This window comes from Gossypium arboreum, chromosome 1 (genome assembly GCF_025698485.1).
Source record: "Gossypium arboreum isolate Shixiya-1 chromosome 1, ASM2569848v2, whole genome shotgun sequence".
Classification (NCBI taxonomy): domain Eukaryota; kingdom Viridiplantae; phylum Streptophyta; class Magnoliopsida; order Malvales; family Malvaceae; genus Gossypium; species Gossypium arboreum.
In genome coordinates, this window is record NC_069070.1 from 120,430,521 (window position 1) to 120,448,101 (window position 17,581).

General features: G+C 29.5%; 2 protein-coding genes across 6 annotated transcripts; both read right to left on the minus strand.

Moving 5' to 3' along the window:
• Nucleotides 1-10,899: 10,899 nt before the first annotated feature.
• LOC108463313 (uncharacterized) lies at nt 10,900-12,434 on the minus strand. Of its 3 annotated transcripts, XM_053025166.1 has the most exons (5): nt 12,246-12,433; nt 11,659-11,751; nt 11,417-11,574; nt 11,097-11,178; nt 10,900-10,978 (listed from the first exon to the last, which is right to left on the minus strand). In XM_053025166.1, coding segments are annotated over exons 2-5 (291 nt in total). In that variant the 5' UTR covers nt 11,708-11,751; nt 12,246-12,433; the 3' UTR covers nt 10,900-10,976. The 3 variants fall into 3 exon arrangements, with proteins under 3 accessions (XP_052881126.1, XP_017618752.1, XP_017618751.1); XM_017763263.2 differs by having other exon boundaries at nt 10,900-11,175; nt 12,246-12,434; XM_017763262.2 differs by having other exon boundaries at nt 10,900-11,178.
• Nucleotides 12,435-14,932: 2,498 nt separating this feature from the next.
• On the minus strand, nt 14,933-17,372 carry LOC108462906 (protein YELLOW LEAF 1, choloroplastic-like). 3 transcript variants are annotated; one of them, XM_053031370.1, is made up of 5 exons: nt 17,142-17,372; nt 16,488-16,547; nt 16,246-16,403; nt 15,926-16,007; nt 14,933-15,325 (listed from the first exon to the last, which is right to left on the minus strand). In XM_053031370.1, exons 2-5 carry the CDS (start codon nt 16,534-16,536, stop codon nt 15,129-15,131), a joined length of 486 nt encoding a protein of 161 aa, XP_052887330.1. In that variant the 5' UTR covers nt 16,537-16,547; nt 17,142-17,372; the 3' UTR covers nt 14,933-15,128. The 3 variants fall into 3 exon arrangements, with proteins under 3 accessions (XP_052887330.1, XP_017618306.1, XP_017618305.1); XM_017762817.2 differs by having other exon boundaries at nt 16,488-16,580; nt 17,142-17,368; XM_017762816.2 differs by having other exon boundaries at nt 15,926-16,004; nt 16,488-16,580; nt 17,142-17,365.
• Nucleotides 17,373-17,581: the final 209 nt, after the last annotated feature.

Below are 17,581 nucleotides of genomic sequence, written 5' to 3' on the forward strand. Positions count from 1 at the left end.
CTTTCCTAATGATGGGATATTAGAAAAGATATCTTGTGTATAATTTGGGGACCATAACACTAATATTTATAACCTTAGCATATTAATTCTAATCAAATTCTAATTAGCCTATCATTAATTAGAATTTGATTAGAAGAGTATCTACACATGTTTAACCCATACTTTATTTAATAATTAAAAGCCCAATAAAATTCTAACCAAATTAGATCACTTTTAATTTGAGCTAACCTATCATGATAGTAAATAATAACATATAATTATCCTTATTATATATGTGATGTCCAAATTTTCCAACAATCTCCCACTTGGACCACATATATATACTAATTACTTTATAATTGCATGTCATTATATAACCTTATGAGCTCAAAATTTTACTATCATATCCAAAAGGCATTCCGTACAATCTCGTCCATTAATTATGTTAACATAGAACCAATGCGACTTTCGTTACAATTATCGTAACTAAATCTATCCATGATCACGTATATTAACACAACCAAATGACATAGATCAAGTATGGATGTGTATCATGGAAATTACATGCAATATGATCTAAACATGTCTATTTCCAACTGGTCCTCCTTAGTGTGATCAAATCTTACCAAAATCAGAGTGTGAATAAACCAAATAAACTTTATTTCTGCAGAAAATAAACTTTTTATCTTTAAATTGAAATAACTGAAAATATGTCTATAACATAAAAGCATTTAAAAATACAAACTCCCACTAAAATCAAATATCCTTTAAATGACATTACACCCATACGAGCAATGTGCTCTTATAAAACTTTAGGTGTAGTTCCTTAGTAAGCGGATCCGCAATTATGGAGTTTGTCCTAATATGCTTTATAAGCACTTAACTACTCTGAACTTTTACTTTAACAACCAGGAACTTAAAGTCTATGTGTTTTGACTTTAATGTGCTCTTGTTGCTATTGGAATAAAAGGCTGCAATTTATTTTCACAATTTGCACCTTAGTGACAAAATCTTGTATCCATATTCCATCAAAATCGGAGTCTATATACCTGATGATCTCTAACTGATTAGACCTCCAATATGTGAGCATGTAATCTTTTGTTCTCTGAAAATACCTTATAACCCTCTTGGATGCTATCTAATGGTCCAAACCAGGGTTGCTTAAAATATCTGCCTAACATTCCAATAGTGTATACAAGATTCCAATGTATACAAACCTGAACATACATTAAACTTTCCACTGCTAAAATGTAAAAAATCTAATGCATTTTTGTAATTTTAATATCATTCTTAGGGCATTGATTGAAGCTATACTTATTATTGAGAAGCAGTATGTCATTAACATATAAAACCAAATATAAAACTTTAACATATAAAACCAAATATAAAACTTTACTCCCACTAAACTTATGGTATAAACGATTATCAACAAAATTCATCTTTAAGCCGAATGAGATATTTATTTGGTAAATTTTGTAATATTATTGACGAAAAGTCTACTTAAGCCCATAGATGAAGTTCTTTAATTTGCAAATCATTACTTTTGTATCATCAAACACAAAGTTTTCTAATTACACTATATAAATGTATGATCAATGTTACCATTGAGAAACCATTAACTTAATATTCATCTGATGTAGCTTAAAGTCAAAATACTCCACTAAAGCCATTTTAACCCTTTCTCTAGTGGACCTTTCTAATGACATTCATTCTTGAGGTTGTTGAGTTTGTTCTTCTGGAACAATTACCTCATCTTGAATAGGGAGTTGTTTAACATTGTCTTATTAAAGTTCTAGATTCACTTCTTAATCAATGATAGGTATGAGAGTTTAAACATCATCAAAAGTGATAGTAGGAACTGAGTTAGAATCCAATTCCTCCTCAAAAGCAATGTTTCTAACCTTATTTCTCCCCCCAAACTCAACATCCTCAAAGAATGTTATAATTCTTGTCTCAAAAATATTCCTAATTGTGGGATCATAAAATTTATAGCCCTTTGATTGCTCAGAATTTTCTTAACCCTTAACTTTACAGACATCAAAGAAGTCATAAGTGATGTCATTTCAACCTTATCATTTTTTTTAGCAAAACGTTTCTCAATTTCATCAAGGAAACCTTGGCCTGAGTAATCTTTTCAGATTCTATGCCCTTAAAGGCTTCTAAAATGTTGTGCTTCATGATCATCAGACTCATGCAATTTCAATTATTCCACCTCTCAAAATCCCTTTTAACATAGGGGGTACTTTCCACAGTGAGAGGTGCGAGTAGTTCTTCCTTTAGTGCAAGGTCTATGTTCATATAGCCAAGCACTATAAGTAAATGCCTTTTTCATTCATTGAAATTATCCCCCTTAAGTATGGGTATAGAAGTTATATTAGCAGATATTGTGGCAGTAGAATATGAATTAGCTGAATATAAAACAAAAAATAAATAAAAATAAGCTCACATCAATATTCATAGTAAAAAATAAATTCAGGATAATGGCTAATCCCATCTCAAGATACCAAACACAACATTAATATCAAATATTTGGACAGTAATATTAACAGTAAGCGGTACTCTTGTTGTAGCAATCAAACATTGACAATAAACTATGTCAAACAATGAATTAATCTTTGGACTAACTTATTGCTCACATAAAATACCTTATAATTGTCACACATTTATCACCACAGATGTCGTTGTAATTCTGGCAAATATTAACTTACCTTTGGGTAAATTAATAAACGCATGAATCACAAAAACATATAATCATCTTAATATTTCAAATAAACTAATCTACACAAAAGAGGTCACTTTGGCGGCGTTTTGTTTCAACTAATTTATTTAAAATATTACACATATTTAATTAAAAGCCAAAATCAATTTATTTGTTTCAAAATATTTACCTTAATTTCATCTTTCAATCAAATTAAAAGATAATATATATATATATATATATATATATATATATATATATCCCAAAACAACATACAATGATGTTGGCAAATATAATAATAGTTGAATAAATCATAAACCATAAACAACTTCACATAAGACTTCAAATTTAAACCAAAATTGTAACGCCCCAATTTTCGGGAATCCTGTGAATGTTGGCATAGGTTTAATTATGTTAGTGGGCCTCTAGAAAGCCCAAGCTTAAGATAGAACCCGTAATTTTAGTTAATTTTTGTTCCATAAGAAAAGGGAGTGAAATTATGAAATAGGACTTATGTGAAAATGTTTGAAAATGCTATAGGCTAAATTGAAGTGGCCAAATAAATAGGAGTGCAAAATAGGAGGATTTGCATGACAAACCTCCCATTTTACATGAAGTGGCTAGCCATCATGTTGTTGTAGACAATATGAGTACTTGATATCCATAATTTATGGTACAAATTGATACAAATTGATAATGGGTTAGGTAAATGTTCCATGATAATGGATTAGGTAAATATTCCATGATAATGGGTTAGGTAAATGTTTCATGATAATGGTTTAGGTAAATGTTTCATGATAAGAAATTCATGTCTTTTGTATTAAAGAATTAAATGGATGAAATATGAAGTTTTTTTAAAATAAAAAGGGGTGAAAAGAACAAAGTTTTGTCCATCTTTGTTCATCATAGATGAAAGTTAGAGAAGAGAAAAGAAAGGAGAAAGCTCTTGAGTATTTGGTCATTAGGAGGAGGAAAATTGAAGGTAAGTTCATGGTAGTTTGCTTCTATCTTGATGTTCATGAGTTCTTCTTGATTCTATCTTAACTCTTGAAGCATATTTTGGTTTTTGGTTGTGTTGTGAGCATTTGGTCATGAATTAAAATGAAGGAAATGGTTGTTGTTTGATGTTCTTTTGATGAAAAATGGAAGATAGGTGAAGTTGAGCCAAACAAATGAACATGCATGTGCCTTAGATGTTAAAGGGAAAAATCAGCTATCATGTTGTGCTTTAAAATGATGAAATGAAGATTATAGTTAAGTAAAATCATAGATATGTGATGATTGATTGGTGATATACATGTTTAAATAACAAGCATGCAAGTTAGGTGTGAAAGAGTGATTTGGTAATAAATCGCTTGGGACAAAGAAGAAGAACGTGACTTTGGAAAATCACCATAAATTGTGGGAGATGAGTTAGAAGCTGCATAAATTATGTAATTAAATCTTAATGAGTCTAGTTTCAAATGGAATAAACGAGAACATATTTTGAATTCTGTACAATGAGAAATTTGATTCGTAATGAAGAGTGGTCAAATTAGTCAAACAATGAAACATGGGAAACTTTAAGAAAAATCTGGTATTGATTGGCTAAGCCAAAAATTCTGAAAATTTTATGGATAGAAGATATATGAGTCTATTTTCAAGGAAAATTAACGGCACTTGATTTGGAGTTTCTTAGCTCCAGTTATAAATGATTTAGTGATTGTTTCTCGGGAAGACAACTTGCGGTGAAATTATGATTATGTGGTAAACATTGACAAAAATTTGTTAATGAGTTGCTTATTGTTTTCTTATAAGCTTACTATGATCCAGTAGGTGTGGTTGGTAGAATATTGTAAGGGGTTAATCGTAGTTTGTATTTGAATAGTTAGATTAACGTGTTAGTAATCCAATTGTAGGCGGTTCGTGTGTGGATCTCGTCAACATATCGTCATGCATAAGTGTGTAATCGACACCCTCTCATAGACTAGATTGGCAAAAGCCGAAAAGTTGAAATCTTAGAAAAGTCAATATTTTGAGAATTTACGAGTGTGCGAATGCTCGTAAGATAGTTGGGTTTGTATATTTGGTAATCTAAAGTAATAAACTGCGATGCACGCGATTTCGTACATTTTGATAATTTGGGCTTAATGGGCCAAAGATCGGGTTCATGGGCCAACCCCCAATTCAAGTAAGTATGTGCGGTAAGTGTTCGATAGTACGTAAATAGTTAGGATATGCATGAAAACCCTAAAAGTAGCTAAATTACTATAATACCCCTATGTATGGAAAATTCTTGTTATACCCTAGGTGTAAAATTACTTGTTATACCTCTAGGGTTAATTTTGACCAAAAGCATGACGATCGATTACGTATGATGTATGCCATGATTATATATCTCATTGCATGGGGACATGGGTTATATTATGGAGGAAGCGTTACGGTGGCTATGCCACAAATATCGATCTGGTGGCTCGCCACAAATATTCGATCTGGTGGCTCGCCACATATGTCTATTCGGTGGCCTTGCCACGATTATCTGATCTGGTGACTCATCACATTATTCGCTTCCGCGACCATGCTGCAAATTACGTGGTGTGTAGCGGTTGGGTGGGTCGAGTAGTCTCCCACATGGTCTAACGCTGATGCAGGGGTGTTATGGATGAATCTGGTTGGGTTTACGCATAAACATGTAATATTTGTTCGTTCATTATGGGCCTATGGGCTTTATTCGAATTGCTTCGGGCTAAGGCCAACTTATTCTATTTCGTGGTTTGGTGATATAGGCTATGGTTGGGTTATTTTACACTGAGTTTCCCAAACTCACCCCTTTTATTTTCATCAACGCAGAAATCCCCAACCATAGTGGGCTTGGAGTCGTGAGGGAATTGAGTGGCCACCGCTCGAAAGTTTGATTTTCTTCCAGTTAATTGGACATCCTTTTAATTACGTTTGTGGTTTTGAGCTTTTAAATGTAATAAGGCCGCTTATTTATTTTTGGTGGTTTTAATATGTATTACTAAGATAGGTAATACTTATTTTAACTGTTGAAATTGGATAGCTTTAGGCGCGTTTTCAAAAACAACAGTTGATTTCAAAATAACACGACAACAAGCAAAGCTTCCGCAATGAAAGTATTTTCCAAAATTAATCACTTTTCCTAAAAATGACTTAATCGAACCGGTTTTCTAGAAATATCCATTACATTAAGGTGTGGCAATGGCGGTATGCATGTCTAGGATTGGATCCGAAAGGAGCTTGGTACTTAAGCAGTCCGATGGACTCACCACCTCTTTTCCGGTTTCCTACCTAGTGCACAGCTTCCATTCACTTTAACCTATAATGAAATTAGTCTTTTGAACATCAAGTACGACTTTCTGGACTTAGAATAGAAATTTTTTTTAACGTTTTTTATGTGGCATGCCGGATCCGGCTATAACTTCTGGGCCGGGTTTGGGGTGTTACAAAAATAATTTGAATGAAGGTAAACCTCATCTTAAGATATCGGACACTTCATTAATATTTCATCTTTGGACAAAATATTAATTTGTAAGTGATATATTGGTGTAGTAATCAAACATTGACAATAAGAGCATGTCGAATAATAAATTTTCCTTTGGGCCAATTTATTACTCACATGTATAACCGAATAACCGTCACATGTTTATCATCATGTTGCACATGTAATATTATTAACCTTCACTTGGGCCAATTTATATTAACATAACTTAAGTTACATGCACACAAACTTTTATATTTTAAAACAAAATAATTTATACAAAAAAATCACTTTGGTGACTTTTTGCTTCAATTAAGTTATTTTAAAATATATATAAACATACCAATATTCAAATTTAAATTTCCTAATAGTCAAATGTCAAAACTAATTTTTTTATTGCTTTATAGACTCAAATAACCCAAAATAAGTTTATCTTAATAATGCAATAAAAAAAACCGAAAACCTTAATTTTTTTGACTATTTCCTTCTTTTCTTTTATTTTTTTTTTCTTTTGTTCCAAAATCATATATCAAAACCAAACAGAAATAATGTAGTGGTTCAAAGCTGAATAATTAACAAGCATATGTATTCATAATTTTGGCATGGATAAAAACACCAAAACAATTCATGCATATACATGTATTCATAATCAAATAGAAAAACTTACCATGAATTTACCATGTAAATCCAAAGTTGTATTTATGATTAAACAGATATTCACATAAATACTTGAAAAATATTTTCAAGCCAATAAATCTCAAAAAAATAAAATCATAATAGTTGGCGTATCCCACAATTCATACAATAAACCATATCATCATAATTTAACCAAATATTTGGAACCATAATATGCCAAAACCTAAAATTATATAACCAAATTTAAAACCAAAATATTTAAAATAATTGTGTGAAAAGAAGAAAATAAATCTCACAAATCAATTTTTATCAATTGATTATACATAAATAAATAAATAAACCTTCATCTTTCGAATAGCATATGCAAATATTAAACTAAATTATATTTATAAAACCTTAAAACTTTATTTAAAGAATCAAAACCTAAAATTTATCAAGAATCTCAAAGATTCAACATAATATATAATTAAAATATCAAATCCATAAAATTAAAAAAGAAAACGAATCAATCCAAAATTAATAAATAATCAATTCATTCTCAATGATTCAACATGATAAAGCTCGGATGCCGCTTGTTAGAATTTTATTAAAATAAATCTATAATATAACTTAATAAACCAGGATCTGTCATGTCAAATTATCAAGAATAAATTAAGAACAAAACTAGATGCGGAAGCGTACCTGAATCCATGGATTCCTTGAGACTTTCTAGAACTTTGGGGATTTGATCTTCCAAATTAGTACACAAGAAATTTAGAGAATATCTGCTCTCTCTTTCCTAATGATGGGATATTAGAAAAGATATCTTGTGTATAATTTGGGGACCATAACCCTAATATTTATAACCTTAGCATATTAGTTCTAATCAAATTCTAATTAGCCCATCATTAATTAGAATTTGATTAGAAGAGTATCTACACATGTTTGACCTATACTTTATTTAATAATTAAAAGCTCAATAAAATTCTAACCAAATTAGATCACTTTTAATTTGGGCTAACCTATCATGATAGTAAATAATAACATGTAATTATCCTTATTATATATATGATATCCAAATTTTCCAACACATCATGCATTAATTATATCCTTGATGTGTTCATGTGAGAATCATTTATACATATACATTTATGTTTTTTATGTTTTGTTTATAAAATTTGCATTTTGATCTATAAGCATATTTACTTGTTTGGTTTGAATGTTCTTGCTCAAGTTTAAAGATTCATTTGAAATCTGAAAGAGTTTGGATAAAAATATTAATTCTAAAAATGGGTTTAAGTAAAATAATAAGAATATTTTTAAAAAAATTGAAAAATGATATAGAGGGACTTCAAAAGAATTTAGGTTAATTATTTATAAATATGGGTATATTCGAACAAAATTTTAGATTCATATTTCAGGTTAAACTTGAACAAGTATAAAATATATTAATATCATGCTTAAGCTCAATCCAAATTTAATCTATGACTACTAATTAAAAAATGATTTCAAAAGTTTCAACTGTTAATTATGTATTGTTTGGTACCATTTTGAAGTTGATTGTTGTTGTTTTTCCTATTTTTGGATACATAAATGACATAGTATAAAGTATTATAATATACACCTTATCTTAAGAATTAATGTTTACATTGCCAAATAAATAATAATAATAATTATTATTATTATTAGAGTTGGTCAAGGATTTAAAAAAAAATAAAATTAGGTTGCAACAGCAAATCATGTTTGATGGGTCATTTTGACCTAATTGTCACCAACTTTCAAGACCACAACTAATTACAAAATCATAAAATGAGAATATTGAGAAGTTTCCAGGAATTTTTTTTTTAAGATTTGAATTGTAAAATTATGAGATAGTTAAAATGTAAATTTACGATTATATTAGAATAAAATTTAAGGGATTAGATAATAATTTTTTTATTTTTTGGTGTATTATAATAATTGGGTAAAGCCCGAACAACAAACGCTACTAGCATGACTCAAATTCAGATTACACTGAGACAGTGAACACTCTTAATCATCAGGCCATCACATAGGGTTCATAATTTTGTTTATTTTGTTAAAGTTCAAAATAGACTTTTAAATTTTAAGTGATCAAATTGTAATTTTATTATTAACTTAATTTATTTTAGTTTGAGACTCTAATATCTAATAGTCAGAGTAAGTTTCAATTAAATTTAAAGTAGAACAGTATTGAATCCTTAAATATAAAGACAAAGTTATGATAACCTTAAGTTTTCTATCCACAATATTCGAACTCTAGATCTTACTACTTAACCTAATAAGCATTAATTAATGAATTTGACGTACACATGTGTGCGTTTTTTTGGTTAATTTGTTTGAAAGTCACATTGTTTAAAACATTTTTCATTTTTGGACCTTCGAGGTAAAAAAAATTAAGAGGGTTTGAATGAAAATGGGCTTAAATTAAAAATAAATAAAAAATTTCAATAAAATCAAAATTTTCAATACATATATATAATAATTGGAGGTAAAGCTGAGGTTGCACGAGTTCGTGCCTTACAACTTAATACTTTTGTCAATAAATTAAGAGATTATCGAGTTTTTAATAAATTTTTTTTATGATTTATAATATATTTATATATATAGTCCCAAGTTTCCAACCCAAATATTTTTGTACCACTCATGAAGGCATGACCCAATTGATAGCCCTACATCTTGATAAACCTTATATTGAATTTCTTTTTTCTTTTAGTGAGAAAAATGCGGTCGATTTAAGTTAAGTGTTCATAAATCAGATTAAGTTAGTCAAGGTTCGATACTAAAACAATTTCCGTACCCTCTGCCAAATTTGAGTATTACTATAACATTTAGAAATCATATTAAATATTAAAATAAGAATATTTAATTCTTAAAATAAAAATATAAAAATAAAATAAAATATTAAATAGTTAATTAAATTTCTTTATATAATACTTTTAAAAATAAAAATAGTGTTAAATATATTTAACAGTTTAAAAATATGTTTAAAATCTTAAGATATTGTTCATAAATTAAAAATGTTTTAACTTTTATTTGATTGTTTTTCAAATCTTTTTACTTGACTAGAATTTTTATACTAATATAATGTTAAAATTAAAATATGCTAAAAAGATTAGGGTTTAAATTTTAAAATTAAATTTAATAAATTTAAATATTTCAACTAATAGACATGAAATATTTTCTTCCAAAATAATGGATGACAAAATTAAATAAACTTTTTACCCTAGGTCAGGCTTGGGCAAAGACTTGTTTTGCCCTTGGGCCTAAATTAGATAAATTTTCAAATATTTTTATTTGAAATTTATTGTAAAATATAAAAATATTACTATAAATTAATATTTTAATACTTTATTATTTTTAAAAGGAATAAATATTAAAATTATACATAACTTTAATTTAATGTGCATTTTAATATATTAACTTTGATTGGGTGTAATTATATACATAAAACTTTGATTGTAGTTCAAATGTATACATGAAACTTTAATTTTAGTTCAATCATACATATTTAAAGAAATAGATATATCAATTATTTTATATTAGATAAATATAATTATTTGTGTATGTAATATAAAAATATGAAATGATGTTATATTAATAATTATGTTAGTAATTTGTGAGAATTAGATCACATTAAAATTTTATGTATAAAATTTCACAAAATCAAAGTTTATGTACAATTTTAAATTTATCCCTTTTTAAAATAACGATATGGGTTATTTGAATAGTTTCAGCTGAGTCAAGCCCAAGCCCAAATATGAAAATTTTTAAGTTCAGACTTTAAATCGGTTCATGAACATGTCTATTTATTAAATGTTTACAAAATAAATTACTTTAATTAAATATAAACTTCTCATTAAGCTCTTTTTCACTTTTCAAAATCATTTTATTTATGAAATGTTAAAAAATTGTACGAAAAAGTTTAACAAATAAAAATAAACATATTTTAAAAATACGCACAATGAATTTGTGCGATGCATTGGTTTTTTTGAAGTTTTATTGTGATTAGAATTAAAAATGTTCTAAAATTTTCAAGCATTAATATGAACATGAATACATGGTTATTGTACAAATTTATGTGTGTATGTGTGTGAAAATATATGATATATATAGATGAAAATATATGATATATATGATATATATACATGGTTATTCTGGCAAAATCAGTTTAACCCACCGTGACCTTCCTACCCACAAATCAAACCTAAGTTAGGGTGCCTAAAGTCGAACTAGAAAATCACAAAAAGGAATACATCTAATGAATATTGACAAACTGCTGAAAAGAGAGTATGTGTTTGTTCTTACAATGAACAGAAGCTTGGGTGATCGTTGGTGCCTCACGAGTAACAGTTTGAGTTTGTCCTGATGCACTGCAAGTTGCGTTCTGCTGTAAAAAAGGAAACCAGAATCAGAAACTCTGAATTCCAATATCATTAAAAATCAAGTATAAGCATGCACAAAGCGCACACAGAGCCATAACATACGTGCACACATGTAATGATTTGTTTCACTAAATCTAATATCAGGATTTAATACCGTTTAATATTGACAAAAAGATGAGCAACAATTCTCAATTTCTTCTGTAAAAATAAAAGTAAGCGATTAGTTATGGCGACAAAACGTACCAAAGCAGTTGCGGTGCATGCAATGGATGAAGATTGTTTTCTACTTCTTCCTACACTAGGTTGTGATTGCAAGCCAAGTTCCCTTGGCCTAATCCGATTCGGAATTCTAACTGAGTCACAACGGCTACTGCATTCAATTCGTGACTCTAATCGATGTCCTGCCGAAAACCAATAGCAAATTTTATCATCATTAATCTAAGAAAAATTGAATGAATAATAAAATAAAGTTCCAAGGAAAATACCGGTAGACAATGAAGGCCGCAAGGGAGCAGTAACACTAGGAGCCAGCATTTTGCAAATAGCTACAACAAAGGCTATTCAAATAAGAACAAACCCTGAAAAATATATGAAAGATTGCATTGTTAGATAAAATTTCAACGTTTAAAACAATGAAACCCCATCAAGATTATCCCATTTCTAACCAAAAAACAAATGAACATGTAGGGATTAATAATTAACAACCCTGTAGAGGCTAAAAGAACACAAAAGAAACTGAAATAAAAATGACCCAATTATTTTTTATGATTCTCAACAACAAAAACAACCTCAAAAGGCATAATTAAATCCAAATTAAATTGACATCCATGGAATTCAATACAAGTCAGGGATTTCGGCCCGATACCACTAGCGGTAGCAGCACCGTCGTAAACCGCTACTATGTTTTATAATAAATTGTGTGAATTTTTAAAAAAAATCACGACTGCGGTATCTGCAGTGACCACAATAACATCCGTTCCACGACCGCGTTTGACTAAAAACATGACAGTGACAGCAATTTAAATCCCTAAATACAACAGCAATTAAAGGAGAAACAAAAAGAACTTGGAACCTTGAAGAAGGTGCTGGGTAGGAGAAAACTGGAGAAAGCAAAGGAAGATGCCGACTTTAAGAAAGGGACGAGAAGAACTGGGAAATGGAAACCCCAAGTCAACGAAGAAGGAGAAGAACAGGGCTCCCATAAATGCCGTAAAATCCTGCCGACTTCAAAGGCTGGTTTTTTTGTAGAGATGTGGGCGTGTGGAGAACTATAAAACTTGGGCATGGAATTGCATAGCCCAATTAATTTTGTATTTGGATTAGGCCTAATTTCAAATATAAAATGAATTGATCAAATAAATTTTGACCGAGTTGATGTTACTCTTAATCGGTCTTAATTAGACTTGATCATAGATTAAGCAATTCATCTGAGTTTGAGGGTTTGTCCAAAATGTGGGATATTTTGGGTAAAGATATAAATTCAATAAAATAAGTTTGAACAAAAGATAAGACCCGTTTTCTAAATAGATTAGGCCCCGAGTAGATTTTTTGGTTCGAAATAACCTAAACTTTCTTTTTTGCTCTTGTTGCTATCATTTCATTATTATATTGCTATTATTTTATTATTAATATTTGGATATTGTATAATTATTATTTTATTATTAATTTTGTTATTATTTTAGAGAAATTTACTTGATAAGTTACAATTATATTATTACTAATGTAGGAGAACTTAAGTTCAAATATATTGGAACGTATTATTTTCCTGGTTATATTAATATATATATATATATATATATATATATAACAAACTAAAATTTAACCAAATTTAATAAAATTGAATAAAATTTATTTAACTTAAACTTATAATAATAAATATTCAAAAATATTTAACCTAAAAAACAGCATAAATTTAAAGCCATAAAAAACTAATAAAGTTAAAATAAAAAGAATATCCTAATAATAAATAATTACCCATCGTCATCACTTCTTTAGGGTTCCTTTCTTAAATTTGTCTCAATAATATTGACTTTCTTAAAAATATGTTTAAAATCTTAAGATATTGTTAATAAATTAAAACGTTTTAACTTTTATTTGATTTTTTTTCAAATCTTTTTACTTGATTAGAATTTTTATACTAATATAATGATAAAATTAAAATATGCTAAAAAATTAAGGTATAAATTTTAAAATTAAATTTAATAAATTTAAATATTTCAACTAATAGACATGAAATATTTTCTTCCAAAATAATGGATGACAAAATTAAATAAACTTTTTACCCTGGGTTGGGCTTGGGCAAAGACTTGTGTTGCCCTTGGGCCTAAATTAGATAAATTTTCAAATATTTTTATTTGAAATTTATTGTAAAATATAAAAATATTACTATAAATTAATATTTTTAATACTTTATTGTTCTTTAAAAGGAATAAATATCAAAATTATATATAACTTTGATTTAATGTGCATTTTAATATATTAACTTTGATTGGATGCAATTATATACATAAAACTTTAACTGTAGTTCAAATGCATATATGAAACTTTAATTTTTCATTCAATCATACACATTTAAAGAAATAGATATATCAATTATTTTTATATTGGATAAATATAATTATTTATATACGTAGTATAAAAATATGAAATGATGTTATACTAATAATTATGTTAGTAATTTAGAAACTGAATCATATCAAAATTTCATAAAATCAAAGTTTATGTACAAATTTGAGACTTATCACTTTTTAAAATAACGATATGAGTTATTTGAATAGTTTAAGCTGAGCTAAGCCCAAGCCCAAATATGGAAATTTTTAAATTCAGACTTTGGATCGGTTCATGGACATGTTTATGTATCAAATGTTTACAAAATAAATTACTTTAATTAAATATAAACTTCTCATTAAGTTCTTTTTTCACTTTTCAAAATCATTTTATTTATGAAACGTTGAAAAATTTGTACGAAAAAGTTTAATAAAAATAAACATATTTTAAAAATACGCACAATCAATTTGTGCAATGCATTGGTTTTTTGAAGTTTTATTGTGATTAGAATTAAAATGTTCTAAAAATTTCAAGTATTAATATGAACATGCATACATGGTTATTGTATAAATTTATGTGTGTATATGTGTGAAAATATATGATATATATAGATGTAACTCAATGCTATGTTGGATTGGACAAGCTAAACGGAGAAGGGATTGAGATATCAAATCAGTTAAATCATGGACTGTTATGGACTAGTTGAATAAACAAATAAACTGATTGAACCAAATTTTTTTACTTTTTAAAATTTTTAATTAAATCGATAATATTAGTTAAACTAACAAATTAATGACCTGATCGATTCAACTATCAATCCAATTCTAAAACTGATATAAATTAAGTAGAAAAGATTTTGATATTTTGGTTGAAAATGTTGACACTTTGATGAATTCTTCACAAGTCGCACCAGTTTTAAAGGCTTAGAAAGAGATGCATGAGGTTGATTCTAACCTTCAAATCCTAAACCAATGACAACAAATTTAGGGTGAGTTTAGATAAATGATACAATTACATATAATTAGTGTAAAAACAACAGTGACAATATGATTAGACACTATAGTATGAGACACAAAATAAGTTAAACGCACCTCACCGCCCATTCAAACCTACTCTTAAAATTGGTGACATCTTTTGTTTATCTATATCTATACTGATTGAGTTGATGTCACGAGAATAGAAATATGGACTTTATAATAAGTATAGATGATATTTAATTTAGTCCATTTTTAACTAAATATATTTGCATGTTTGAATGAAGTCTACAAATAGTTCAAATATGCAATTGGTTCCAAAAATAGAAATATATCATGAAGAAAGATATGCAATGGGTTCTCAAAAGTATATAACATGAAGAACAACATGCAATATAGGTTCTAAAAATGTTATCAATATGTAGAGAATCTCATCATCTTCTTCGGCTGTCCCGGTAATCTTCTTCGCTTTCTTTATCCTTTAAGAAGCCTAGAAACGCGAGGAATCCAAAAAGGAAGAATCCACCTGACCAGTTGCCCCCACCACCTCCCCCGCCACCTCCACCACCATCATCGTCACGGGGAGGAAATCCTGAATCACCATCATCTAGCTGCGGTGACTTCTCCTTTGCTGCATTTCAATACATGATGTTAGCAACGCTTTCTTTAAAATTATATGGTATTCAAGCCAGTTGGATATATGATATATCCCACCATAGGAAAGGAAGTTCCTTAGGGCCAGGGATCTATCCCTGTCACCTGAAGGCTTAGGTGTTCATCACCAGGACAATAGTACATCGAAACTACGGAAAAAAGTAACAAAAGAATTGCTAAGAGCTCATAGTGATACGTTTATCACACGAATAAGATTTTCGCTAAAGAGGGGCAGTAGAGAAACTAGAAACCAAAAAAGGGACATTGTCAATGCTTCTAGCCAACAAGCAGCATCTGGATTCTAATGTACCGAAATCAAACATTGGTCATCCCTACTAAAGATGGAGCATGAAAGTGCAAGCATCGACACGGTGAGACTTAAGTTTCCAAAACTAGTATGAGATGATACATGACCTATCAGTCATTCTGGCAAAATCAGTTTAACCCACCGTGACCTTCCTACCCACAAATCAAACCTAAGTTAGGGTGCCTAAAGTCGAACTAGAAAATCACGAAAAGGAATACATCTAATGAATATTGACAAACTGCTGAAAAGAGAGTATGTGTTTGTTCTTACAATGAACAGGAGCTTGGGTGATCGTTGGTGCCTCACGAGTAACAGTTTGAGTTTGTCCTGATGCACTGCAAGTTGCGTTCTGCTGGAAAAAAGGAAACCAGAATCAGAAACTCTGAATTCCAATATCATTAAAAATCGAGTATAAGCATGCACAAAGTGCACACAGAGCCATAACATACGTGCACACATGTAATGATTTGTTTCACTAAATCTAATATCAGGATTTAATACCGTTTAATATTGACAAAAAGATGAGCAACAATTCTCAATTTCTTCTGTAAAAATAAAAGTAAGCGATTAGTTATGGCGACAAAACGTACCAAAGCAGTTGCGGTGCATGCAATGGATGAAGATTGTTTTCTACTTCTTCCTACCCTAGGTTGTGATTGCAAGCCAAGTTCCCTTGGCTTAATCCGATTCGGAATTCTAACTGAGCCACAACGGCTACTGCATTCAATTCGTGACTCTAATCGATGTCCTGCCGAAAACCAATAGCAAATTTTATCATCATTAATCTAAGAAAAATTGAATGAATAATAAAATAAAGTTCCAAGAAAAATACCGGTAGATAATGAAGGCCGCAAGGGAGCAGTAACACTAGGAGCCAGCATTTTGCAAATAGCTACAACAAAGGCTATTCAAATAAGAACAAACCCTGAAAAATATATGAAAGATTGCATTATTAGATAACATTTCAACGTTTAAAACAATGAAACCCCATCAAAATTATCTCATTTCTAACCAAAAAACAAATGAACATGTAGGGATTAATAATTAACAACCCTATAGAGGCTAAAAGAACACAAAAGAAACTGAAATAAAAATGACCCAATTATTTTTTATGATTCTCAACAACAAAAACAACCTCAAAAGGGATAATTAAATCCAAATTAAATTGACATCCATGGAATTCAATACAAGTCACGGGAATTTAAATAGCGGTCCGATACCGCTATAACGGCCACTATATAATGGTAGCCACATAGTCCGAAACCGCTATTATGTTTTACAATAAGTTGTGTGAATTTTTTAAAAATTCACACTACAGTAACTACAGTGACCGCAATACCGCAATAACATCCGTTATCTGCGACCGCCACAAACGCAACGCAAGCAGACCGCCACAAACGCAACCCAACTAAAAATATGGCCGCGTCCGCAATTTAAATCCCTAAATACAACAGCAATTAAAGGAGAAACAAAAAGAATTTGGAACCTTGAAGAAGGTGCTGGGTAGGAGGAAACTGGAGAAAGCAAAGGAAGATGCCGACTTTAAGAAAGGGACGAGAAGAACTGGGAAATGGAAACCCCTAGTCAAGGAAGAAGGAGAAGAACAGGGCTCAAATAAATGCCGTAAAATCCTGCCGACTTTAAAGGCTGGTTTTTTTGTAGAGACGTGGGCGTGTGGAGAACTATAAAACTTGGGCACGGCGATTGCATAGCCCAATTAATTTTGTATTTGGATTAGGCCTAAATTCAAATATAAAATGAATTCATCAAATAAAATTCATTATTTCAAATTTTGATCGAGTTGACGTTACTCTTAATCGGTCTTAATTAGGCCTAGCTCGAATAATTTAAACTTTCTTTTTTGCTCATGTTGCTATCATTTCATTATTATATTACTAATTATTTTATTATTAATATTTGAATATT